This window comes from Struthio camelus, chromosome 25 (assembly GCF_040807025.1).
Source record: "Struthio camelus isolate bStrCam1 chromosome 25, bStrCam1.hap1, whole genome shotgun sequence".
Classification (NCBI taxonomy): domain Eukaryota; kingdom Metazoa; phylum Chordata; class Aves; order Struthioniformes; family Struthionidae; genus Struthio; species Struthio camelus.
The window spans coordinates 2,397,449-2,409,431 of record NC_090966.1 but is presented as its reverse complement, the minus strand read 5'-3'; the positions used below and the strand labels follow the sequence as shown (position 1 = coordinate 2,409,431).

The 11,983-nt window shown below is 59.4% G+C and overlaps 1 protein-coding gene and 1 gene segment (V, D, J or C); both read right to left on the bottom strand.

Annotated features, from left to right (window-relative positions):
• Positions 1 to 219: 219 nt before the first annotated feature.
• LOC138062206 (uncharacterized) lies at positions 220 to 3,433 on the bottom strand. Its single transcript, XM_068919131.1, has 2 exons — positions 2,842 to 3,433; positions 220 to 680 (listed from the first exon to the last, which is right to left on the bottom strand). Exons 1-2 carry the CDS (start codon positions 3,257 to 3,259, stop codon positions 220 to 222), a joined length of 879 nt encoding a protein of 292 aa, XP_068775232.1. The 5' UTR covers positions 3,260 to 3,433.
• Positions 3,434 to 5,305: 1,872 nt separating this feature from the next.
• LOC138062207 (T cell receptor alpha variable 1-2-like) lies at positions 5,306 to 9,773 on the bottom strand. The segment is given in 2 exon segments: positions 5,306 to 5,966; positions 6,876 to 9,773. Coding segments are annotated over 2 exon segments (363 nt in total).
• Positions 9,774 to 11,983: the final 2,210 nt, after the last annotated feature.

Below are 11,983 nucleotides of genomic sequence, written 5' to 3'. Positions count from 1 at the left end.
TGGTGCCCAGCAACAGGACAAGAGGCAATGGGCAGAAACTGAACCACAGGAAGTTCCATCGGAACCTGAGAAAAACTTTCACTGTGAGGGTGACAGAGCATTGGAACAGGTTGCCCAGAGAGGTGGTGGAGTCTCCTTCCCTGGAGATATTCAAAAGCCGTCTGGATGTGATCCTGGGCAATATGCTCTAGGTGACCCTGCTTGAACAGGGAGGTTGGACTAGATGATCTCCAGAGGTCCCTTCCAACCTAAACGATTCTGTGATTCTGTAAGACTCAGAGGCAATCTCCTCAGTGTGTAGAACTGTCTGAAGGGAGGGTGTCGAGAGGATGGGGCCAGACTCTTCTCCGTGGTGCCCAGCGACAGGACAAGAGGCAACGGGCACAAACTGAAACACACGCAGTTCCAGCTGAACACGAGGAAAAACTTCTTTCCTGTGAGGGTGACAGAGCACGGGAACAGGTTGCCCAGAGAGGTAGTGGAGTCTCCTTGGCTGGAGATATTCAAAACCCGCCTGGACGCGATCCTCGGCAATATGCTCCAGATAACTCTGCTTGAGCAGGGGGATTGGACTAGATGATCTCGAGAGGTCCCTTCCATCCTTGGCCATTCTGTGATTTCTGGGATTTCTGTGATGCATGAGTGCCCGGAGAAGGATCGACGGATCTTTGTATGGCTGCCTGCAGGGACGAATAGGCAGAGAGAGGGGGGAAGGAGGAGGACTGAGGGGTTAGTGGTGAAGAGAGGCTGTGAGAAAGACCGCCAAGCCAAAGGAAAGACATTTTGTTGAAAGTACGTTCCTGCTGTTCTCACAGGCTGAAACCTCCCTCTGAAAAACCCTCCTTCCTAACTCTTAGAACCATGGCAGAGGAGAAAGGATGCTTGTGACCTCCCCGGGTGGCACATGGCCCTACTTGTCATCTCTGCCAGGTATCTCCAAGCCCTAGTGGCTAACAGCCTTGTCACTCTCAGCGTGTGAAGTGACCAGCACCTGCTGACCGCCATGTACTTATTCCTCCGGTAGCCTTTTCTCCTCGGAGATCACTACATTGCTGTAGGCATAATGCTCCATTACAGCACTAGCCTGAGCAAGAAACGCTGCTTCCTGCTGGCCCTGGGAGCGTGGGTACTGGGTTTTGTGGTCACCTTCTCCCAGGTGGCTCTGCTGCTGCAGGTGCCTTTCTGCACTGAGAACATTGTTGACCATTTCAACTGTGATGCTGAGCCTCTCTTGTGACCTGTTCTGGAAGAAGTCTCATGGAGGCCTGTGGCTTCCTGGCGTGTGTCACCCTACCCCCCAGTGCCAGGGCTGCAGGTCTCTGTGGGGAAGAGGTGAGGCCTTGGTCTCTGAGCACGGCAAGAGATGCCCAGTGCCTGGAGCAATGCTGCTTGGAGCAATGCGCCTGGAGATGGGGGCTGTGCCCTGAACCATGGGCAGGAGGATCAGGAAGGAAATTTTGCCTAGGCCCTGGATGCCAGACTCCTAATTCGAGGCCACCATGGCATTCAAGAGTTCCTCCTCTGCACGCATGGGCGCTTGAGGGAGGCCCAACCTCTGCACCCATGGGCGCTTGAGGGAGGCCCAACCTTTTAATGGCTACCTTAAGCCAAGGGTGGAGGGCCAACAAGAAATGGTCAGGTATCATAGAAAAGAAAAGTTAAATAGCATTAATAGTGAAGCTGGGTGTCAAGGCACCACGGAGCAATCGTGGGGGTTTGCGAACCGGTCTCTGTCCTGGGGCTGCCCTGGCACATGAGGGTGGTGAGCCCACACGGAGTGGCAACAGTCCTTTCCTCTGCCCCTTCCCATGTTGTGGAATTCCCCCTGGCTATGATGACACAATGGAGGGGAGGGGAAGCTGAGTGGAGGCTGTGATCCATCCCCAAGGCTCTTCTGGCCTTCCCCACTCCCGTCATTCCTCGCCGACGTCTTCTGCCCAAGCCTCCTCCCCCAGCACAGCTCCCATTCCCAACAGCCCGTGGGGCCACTGACCTCGCAGGGCCAAGGGGGCGTTTTTGGGGCAGAGATGCAGCAAGGCAAGGATTGATGGCCACAGGCTCTGGCGTAGCCACAAAGGCCTTCCTCAGCTCCAAGGCACAGCGTTCAAAAGAGGCTCCTCTGCAGTGAGTCCCTCCCTCTCATTCCTCTGGGAGTGATGAAAGGTCCCCCCTTGAGCTCCCACCTTATCCCCCGCCCTGACCAATGCCTTTTTTCCAGGAGCAGCCTGGGAGAGGGTCCACAGAGGGAAAGAGCACACAGAGGCCAGTACACATTGATGAGAGGGGCAGGATCACCTCCCTCCACCTGCTGGCAACACTCTGCCTAATGCACCCCCAGGATCCCGTTGGCCTTCTTGGCCACAAGGGCGCATTGCTGCCTCATGCTTAACTTGTTGCCCACCAGCACTCCCAGGTCCCTCTCTGCAGAGCTGCTTTCCAGCAGGTCAACCCCCAGCCTGTCCTGCTGCATGGGGTTATTCCTGCCTAGGTGCGGGACCCTGCACTTGCCTTTGTCGAACTTCAGGAGGTTCCTCTCCGCCCAACTCTCCAGCCTGTCCAGGTCCCTCTGAATGGCACCACAGCCTTCTGGTGTGCCAGCCACTCCCCCCACTTTACTATCATCAGCAAACTTGCTGAGGGCGCGCTCTGTCCCTTCACCCAGGTCATCAGTGAATACGTTGAACAAGACTGGACCCAGCACTGACCCCTGGGGGACACCGCTAGCTACAGGCCTCCAACTAGACTCTGCGCCACTGACCACAACCCTCCGAGCTCTGCCATCCAGCCAGTTCTCCCTCCACCTCCCTGGCCACTCATCCAACCCACACTTCCTGAGCTTACCTAGGAGGATGTGATGGGAGACAGTGTCCAAAGCCTTGCTGAAGTCCAGGCAGACAACATCCACTGCTCTGCCTTCATCTACCCCGCCAGTCAGGCCATCAGAGAAGGCAATGCGACTGGTCAAGCATGATTTCCCTTTGGTGAATCTCTGCTGACTACTCCTGATCACCTTCTTGTCCTCCACATGCTTAGTGAGGACCTCCACAATGAGCTGTTCCATCACCTTTCCCGGGATGGAGGGGAGGCTGAGAGGCCTGTAGTTTCCTGGCTCCTCCTTCTTGCCCTTTGGGAAGACTGGGGTGACACTGGCTTTCTCCCAGGCCTCAGGCACCTCTCCTGCTCTCCAGGACCTTTCCAAGATCATGGAGAGTGGCCTAGCAGCAACATCCGCCAGCTCCCTCAGCACTCGTGGGCGCATCCCATCGGGGCGCCCATGGATTTCTAGATGTCAGGCTTGCCCAAATGATCTCTAACCCCATCCTCCTCAACCAAGGGAGAGTCTTCCTTTCTCCAGACTTTCTCTCTTGTCCCCAGGGTCTGGAATTCCCGAGGGCTGGCCTTAGCAGTGAAGACGGAAGCAAAGAAGGCATTCAGCAACTCTACCTTCTCTGTATCCTTGTCTCCAGGGCACCCACCCCATTCAGCAGCGGGCCCACATTTTCCCTAGTCTTCCTTTTGCTACTGATGTATTTGAAGCAGCCCTTCTTGTTGTCCTTGACATCCCTTGCCAGATTTAATTCCAAGTGGGCCTTAGCCTTCCTCCTCACATCCCTGCATACTCTGACCTGTGTCTCCAGTCCTGATGCATGCTGGCGTATCTCCAGCCACAACCAAGCTCTGGAGCCCCATCACCATTGTCCCACTGGGACAGCACCAGGACCCAGCAGTCCTGAAATGCACAAGTAGGATGCTTTGCTGCCGGCTGAAAGTCTGCGTGCCCTCGCCCAGCTCCTTCCTGCTGGACAGCCTGGGGAGGGCAGCTTCCATCCCTTTGCTCCGCTGCATGTGCCCAAGGGGATTTAGCAGAGGTGTCACCGTGGAGTAGAAGACAGCGACTGTGCTGTCCAAGGGGTGCTGGCACTCTGGCTTCAGGCAGATGAAGACCAGAGGCATGCAATAGGTGGTCACCACGGTGAGGTGGACCGTGCAGGTGCACGAGAGAAGGCACGGCATCTGCTTAGGGCAGAGCAGATCTCCAGCATAGCTGTGATGATGCCCAGGTGGCAGGTGATGGTGAGGCTGAAGCAGGTCATCACCAAGTTTCCCCACATGCAGGAAGGTCACCCTCTCATTAAGGGTGCTGTCCCCTCAGGCCAGCCTCAGCACGGTTGCGGTGTCACAGAAGATGTAGCCCACCCAGTGCTTTTGGCCATCGGGGAGGTGGAAAGTGAGGTTAGTTTGGAGGGTGGAGGGCAGGCAGCCACCAGCCAGGTCCCTGCTGCCAGGCACACACAGGCCCTGCAGTCCGTGAGGGCTCCATACCACAGTCGCTGGCAGGTGGCTAGGACTCAGTGAAAGGCCTTCACCAGGTAGAAGAAGCACTCGGTGCAGCCCAGGAAATGGAAGAGGCAGCCCGGAGACACACAGTCCCTGAAAGACATGAGCCCCTGGTCCCCTGCCGTGAGGCTGGCAATGGCTGTAGGCACCACCATGCAAGAGGGGGCCATGTGCAGCCCTATATCAAAGAGCCCAGTCCCAGCTTCTGGAACAACCACAGGAATGCTTTGCTTCAATAAAGGACCCCTCCGACTCCGGTGGTGGTCAAGTAGAGCTCACTGGGGCATCCAGCATACACTGATACCCTTGCTACTTCTAAAACCCCACATTGCAATATAGTCTGTTCTCTATGAGCGATCAGTTACTGACAACATGCATTTACTCCTGACACGGGGATTACTCCTTGAGTCGTGCAGCAGACCCAGAAAGGGGACTATCTAGGTCGAGCTCCCCGTGCCCTTAGGCAGGAAAATTCTCCAGGTTATTTTTAATCCTAAAGGCATCTAAGAGCCCAGCTGGGGTGCTTCAGGCAGGACCGGCATCCCTTCTGACAGAGTGAAACTGAAACCACAGCTTGGAAAGGTCTGCACCTTCACTGTGGCACTGTGCACCTTCACTCTAGAGTTCGGGCAGAGAAAACGAGGTGGCTGCTCTAAGCACCAGGACGCCACAACAGTGTCTCACAACAGGCTCTCCTGCGTCCCAGGCAGCCGAGATGGGATTTCACAAGCACTGCGTTCTTCAAGGTCTGCCACGCGCAGGACAGGAACGGTGCAGCCCTTTTCTGCTCCTCACCCTGCCACGCTCTTCCCCATGGATCTCCAGAGCCGGCAGAGAAATCTCGCCAGCTGCGCCCACCCTGCCTGGCTGAGGCCTGTCCCCGAGCACAGGGGAGCTCCCCAAGCAGTGCAGTAAAACCTGCGGTGTGTTCGGAAGTTTGGAAGAGTTTTGGAATGGGACTGCAAGACTTGGATGAGATCTGGAGCGATTCCTTCCAGGCCTGGTGCTGTGCAGGGAGATCAGATCAGAAGAGCCCACGCACTCTCTGTGCAGCCCAGGGCAAGTGCGGTCCCATCCTGGGGTGTACAGAGGGAGAACCCTTCCATGGCAGATGCTCCTTCACCAACTTCTCCTTCCTGTGAGGCCACTGACACCTGCCCCTTTCCGAAAGCGGATCTTGGCCTGCAGATCCCTGGGTGCGCAGGGCACAATAGTGCTGCTAGGGGACAGCTGAGGGCCCCTTGCCCAGAGCTTGGCCTGGCCTAGAGGCACCCCCACCCTCCCTCCCTTTCCCGCCCCAGGTTTTTGCACAGCTCAGGAAGCTTCCTGCGCCAGGGTGTCTTGCACAGCACAGAGGTACAGGGCAGCGTCGGAGACCTTGACTTCCTCCAGTCGCAGGAGGCTGTATTTCCCCGTGGTGTTCAGCCATGTGGTGAATCGGCCACTCTCCCTGGGGCCAGCTGCTGCCTGATATGAGACCAGCTGGGGGGCTTGGCCTCTCCTCTGCTGGTACCAGAGCAAGGCATTAAAATTAGAGGTTTGATAGGTGCAGGTGGTCTGGAAGGTGCCCCTCTCCTGCACTGGGACTAGTGCCTCTTGCTGGGTGACGGTGGTCTGGCCCATGGCATCTGGAAGAAAGCAAGAGTCAGGGACTGTGCAGGGAAAAGGCTTCAGGATGCAACCCCCCCAGGGAAGAAGGCTCCCTCTCCCTTGCTCTGCAGCGAGGTAGTGAGTAGTGGTTTGGGGCAGGAGCTTGGCGTTTTTGGCTCAGTGTTGATCCCGCGCCGTGATAATCCCACCACCTCCTGCCAGGATGCCCCTGGAAGAGAGCTTTGCTGTGCCCCTGCTCCCAGCTCCACGCTCTCCTGTCTTGCCAGGCCCTTGTGTGCCAGGGCCAGAACACCTGGAGTGCGGTGAGGGCTCCGGGGAGGTGCTACAAAAAGTTCCATCCTGCCCTCCCTCACGTGCCACCTCGCGTGTCTCCCCAGTAGTGGGAAATGAGGAAAAAGGAAGCCCTGGCTGTGTTGTCATGCATGGAAAAAAAGGGGGTGGCCAGGGCATGCTGCATTACATGTGCCAGCCAGGTGACAGACTGGGACACCCGAGTAATGTCAGTGGGATGAGAGCTTTCCAGCACCAGAGCTGCATCAGCTCTGGAAAATCCTGTATATCTGGGTTGCAAGGCAGTAATTTGGGGCTGCAGACAGCAGAGAGCTTCTGCAAGGACTCGTCTGCAAAACACCGGGCCCGGATGGATCAGAAAACAGAGGCAGGGAGACATGGATGGCTGGGGAGAGAAAAGCTGGAGAAGGCGGTCTTAGACGGTCCGGGGATGAGGGGTTCCTTTGCTGTCTTATCTTTTCTTGTCCAGCAGTAACAGCATCTTCAGAAAACAGGTGCAAAAACACCCATGCGATCTGCTATTTCCCAACATTTGTCCTGTTTTCCAGAGCAGATCCCTTCAGAGACCTGGTGAGGAGGTGAGGGTGTCCTGAGGAGAAAGAGGAACTATGGCAAGAGTAGAAGGCAGTGCTTACCGAGCGATTTCCCCAGGAGGGCAGCGAGGACCAGGTACCCGAGGTACATGCTGAGAGCGACCCTCCTGTTTGTGTGTGAGAGAGTCAGAAAAGCACCTCCCAGCCTTGAGAGAGCTGAGCTGCCGGAAATGACTCTGTGGGGGGAGCAAAGCAGGAAAGAAGGAAGAGAAACGGTTTGTTCTTATCATGCCTGAAACGTGCTGTCTGCAGTTCTCCCTCTTCTGGCAGCGACACCTCTTCTGGTGTTGCAGCTCCGGCAACAGCCTGCTGAATGTCTTCACGATGCAGGCAACCTGGGGGCTCTGGGTGCCCCATGGTAGGAAGGGGCTGCTCCTGGCCTGATGTCCCCGTGGAGTCCTCACCTCCCCAGACAGAAATGCACACCACTGCTTGGTCCTTTGGGGATTTCAGGGGTTTTCCCCACGGGGGTTTCTCGCCTTCCTCAGGGTCTGCAGCTCTCTGGAGATGGTGCTATTTCTTCTGGGCACAGATGTCGCCATCATTTCTACCACTCTACCCTTTCCTTCCTCTGCTGCCTGGGAACAACACCTCTGCCTGGAATCCCCAGAGATAATTGGGACCCTGCACTTCTGGGAGGGATGAGTAGTTCTGGGAGGCGAGTGAGGGGAAGCGCAGAGCTGCAGTGGGAGTGCCAGAGTGGACCTGGGAAGGCAAGTGTAGGCAAGCTAGAGAAGTTGGCAGTGTGGACTTGCGTTTGTGCAGACAGTGACCGCATGTCCTTGCTTAGGATGCAGTGGAGAGGAGAGCTTAGCGGTAGGGCTGAGATTTCTGTGGCAAGGACGTCTAGAGAGATGATGGCCTCGTGTCTAAAGCACGCCCACCATGCTTGGAGGTGCAATCATTGCTCTGTCCCAGGCTCCCTAGCAGCTGCCCAAGAGCTGAACACTCAAGGCCAGGGCCAGCATTCAGGTAGGAGCCTAACGGACAGCTCATGCAGGCTGCGAACAGTCAAAAGGACACGAAGGAGGCTGCTGAGGACCCCCATCTCTTTGTCCCTCCTAGAAATAGCAACCAGACAAGCCATCCCCCAGCAAGGGAGAAGTGTCCCTGGTGTCTCCTGTCCTCTAGCACCCAGCCAGACACAGGGGCCTGCACCTACCTCTGCAGGAGATGGAGAAGGGATCCTTGCACCTACCCATGCCCACCCTGGCCCTCCAGACTGTCTGGACGTAGGTAGGACCAGGCACAGACAGAAGTGCCTCGACCCAGGTGTCCAGCTCAATATCCCCACGGGGGGTTTTCTTTCCCTCCTCTCCCTCGCAGAGGAGGCTCCTCAAGGGAAACGTCTCTGTGAAGGGCACTTGCTGCAGGAGCTCCTCACACAGAGACGGAAACACTCCCTCCCACTGGCAGGGGGAAGAGATCCCAAGCGGAGCCCTGTTTTTTGCAGAGAGTCTCTCTCTTCACTTGCCCGCATACACAGCCTCCCACTGCTTGTGCCACCCTGTCTCAGGCCCTCACTACCTAGGCAAGCACAAGGGCTACCCACTCTTAATCTCTTCCCATGAATGCCTCCAACAAGGATCCTTCATCAGTTCTCACGCGGGGCCTTTTGCTAAAACGGTAAGCAGGAGCTGCAGAAGGCAGGGTTTCAGCACAGCCACTCTCATTCACAGCCCTCCTCTCCTACGGACTTCAGCTGAGGCCTGTTCAGCTGAGGCCACGGAGGGGTGGTGAGCTGTGCTCTGCTCTCCCAAGCCTGTAAACCTGCCAGCAGTTCCCTGATAGGCGGTTACAAAGGCCAGCTGACACAGGGGAGAGGGCTGAACCTCTTCTCTCTGCCTCTGAGGCTCATGAAATGTGAGCTGCTGGAGGCGCAGGGAGTTTCCCAGGGGCAGCCGGTGCCCGGGACTCTCCTCTCAGAGGAGGAGGCTGCCCAGACGCTGTGCCCATGCCCCTGCCCCCGCCCCTGCCCCACAGGCCCGGCCAAGGCAGAGGCAGCACCGGGGACTGGCGGGGGCAGGGAGCGAAATGCGGGTGGGGGAGCGGGAGCCGTGGGGAGGCGGCGAGAGGGACAAAGGGGCCGGCAGGAGCGGGAGAGCCCCTAGCGGAGCGGGAGCGACGTGGGGAGTCGCCACTCACCCACGGCCGGGCCGAGCTGAGACAGCGGCAGGGCCGAGGCAGGCCCTGTGGCCACGTCCCGGCATTGCTCGCCCCTCTCTGCCCGTGCCCCGGAAAGGCCGAGGCATAGCTGGGCTGGGCTGGGGCAGGCCGCGGGAGGGTCGGCGAGGGGCAGGGAGCCCGTCCTGCAGGCTGGTGGACGGGCTGGGACCTTCCTGGTGGTGGCGAGAAAGGCCCTGCATCCCTGGGTCCCGAGACCTGGCTCCAGGGCTGCGAGGCCGGGTCGGGCTGCAGGGCACTTTGGCCGGGGCGACGGGGCCGGGCGCTGCTAGCGGCGGGGGAGGCAGGGGCTCCCAGCACTCAGGCCGCTCCTGCGGCAGCTGTGCCCGGGCAGCAGCTCGGCCCGGTGGGCTTGCCGGCGCCCTATTTCCCCGGGGGAGCCAGCGGGGCAGCGCATGAGTGGGCGGCACCGCCGCTCCCGGGCCAGGCGGGGACGCACAGGCAGCGGCTCCGGCACCGTGACCACTACACCAACGGCTCCGCCCCTCGTGGTCGAGCGGCACTTCCCTCTGCCCGCCCGTGCCTCCGGCCCAGCGCCCTCCGGCTCCTCTGCTCCTGGCTCCAGCGCCCCCCGCCCCCCGCACAACGTGCTGCCCCGCTCCCGGCCGCAGCGCTGTCCACTGTGCCGAGAGCAGACAGGGTCCCGGGCACGCACAGCGTCCCGCCGCTTCGCCGCAGCGGGGCGGGGCGCGGCGGGCCAGGTTGGGGTTCGTGCACAGCGACAGCGGCGGCTGCCAGGCTCTCGCCGCGTCTCCCAGGGCGCACTAATACAGCGTGGCGTCCTGCCGCTGCACCCGGGCGAGGCGCAGGGCGCCACAGAGGCGCTCGGCGGCCGTGAGCGCGGGGCCCGCCTCTGACACCCGTTGCTATCAGCTGCGGCCATCGGTGCGGGCGCTGCCGCGACCAGGAGGAAGTTTGGCGCCCCTGCCCGTTGGCGTGTGAGCAGGCGGGGATGGTGCGGGTGCCGGCGGCCTCGCTGGCCTCTGCCGACGGCTCCTGCTGCACCGGGGCTCCCTGCTGCCGCAGCCCCTGCCGAGAGAGAGAGAGAGGGGAGAAGAAAGTCACGTCGGCAAGCGCTTTCCTGCCCACAAAGGAGGGGTGCGGGGGGTGGGCTGAAAGGAAGGCTGAAGAGAGGAAGGCTCGCAACGAGGAAGGGCTGTAGTGGGGCGGGCACAGCTGCCTCGGTAGGTGCAGGCAGCGCGGAGGAGCAAGGGAGACGTGAGAGCTGGCTGCTCGACAGCATGGCCGGGGAGAGGAGGTGTGCGAAGGAGCCGTTGGGCCAGAGGCGAGAGTGGGGCAGGGGGAGGGGGAGCCGGCCGTCCTGGAGTTTCTTAGCCTAGAAGGTAGAAATATATAAGTTTTACAGGGCAGCAGATACAGTACCAACTGCAACACTGATGAATAAATGCAGGACAATTTGCTTTTGAAGGAATGTTTCCTGCAGAAGAAACAAGGAGTTTCCAGGCCCAAGCAACGCTCTGGACAGCCCTGGGGCTTTCCTGGTGGGAGGCAGGATTTGGGGCCTATGCTGGGGCAGGGCAGCTGCACCAGAGCAGCTGGTGCTTTGCAGCAAAGGCAAAGTGCGTTTGTATGTCCTGGGCTGCCTTGCAATGCTGCAAACACTGGGTGCCATGCGAGCCTCGGTTGATCCTGTTTTTTTGCCTGGCCCATTTCTCTTGCTTGCCTTTGGCCCCACAAATAAAAGATGCCCACACATGGTAAAGAAAGCAAGCTGCTTCTCTGGGGAGAGCGTAACAGTGAGGTGAACTTGCAGCACAAGGCCAGGGAGGGCTGTGCTGGACCGGGGAAAGCTAGTGTCCAGGTAGGGGAAGATTCTAGGAGTGCCTCGGGCTGTGCACCACACTCAGGGGTGCTCCGTGTGTAGAGTACGGAGCATTTGGGAGCGTGCTAAAAATAGAGCCATGCCCTGCAGGAGGCCCCCACCTCTGCTATGGTCTCCAAGAGCAGAGCAGAGCAGAGATCAAGGCCACAGAGCAAACGGATTAGCTGGAAACTGCTGGTCAGGTGGTCCGCAGACACCTCTGAAATACCCGCCTGCCCTCCACACAGGGACACGGAGCCCCCACCCTGCTCCTGCCTCTGCCCCTGTCCCTGCCTTGCAGCTGACCGTGACCCTACCCCTGCCCTGCTCTGGCCTTCTGCCCTGCTCAGCAAGGCCGGGGCAGGCAGCAACAGGGAGTCCCCCATGAAGCGGCCCTGCCTGCCCCAAGGTCAGCCTTGCAGCATGAAGAGCATCTCCCCCAGCACCGTCTCCACCACCTGGGCTGGGAGACCATAACCACGCCCACACGGCCATGGCCCAAAGCAGGCCCAAAGCACTGAGCCAGTGGGGCCACCTCAGGCACAGCGCCATGGCCTGGGCAAGCCCCCGGGGACCCAGGCTGTCCAGTAGCGCTGCTCCTGACTGATATCCCCACCCCAGGAATGCCTGGAGGACCCTGCAGAGGCAGACAGAGCACGGTCAAGCCCGGCCAATGGGCGGGGCGAGAAGGGCTGAGGGTGCCAAAAACAAAGCAGGGATCCTGCCCTGCCTGGGATCTTATGGCCATGCCACAGCACAGGGTCACCTGGGACAAGCATACAGCAAGCAACAGCTCTCTGCATGTGACCCAGCAGTTTCCTGGGAATAGAGAGAAGCCTCCACGCTCTGCATGTCCTCACCTGGAGAGAGGGAGAAGATGCCACAGCTGCAGGCACCGAGAAGGCTGTTGTTCTGGGTGTTCTCCAGGACTGGCCTCACTTTGCTGCCGGGAGGCAGAGGCTCTCATTGCACACAGGGCTGGAAGCGCTACTCTGAAACCCGCCAGTGTGGATGTGTCTATTGAGGCGGTAGGGCCAGCAGTGGCCCTGCTGCTGGTCGTGGAGCCCTATGGAGAGGTTCCTCCTCTGCCAGGAATATATAGGCTCAGGACAGAGCGGACAGTCTAGGCCAGTGTGGCGTGACA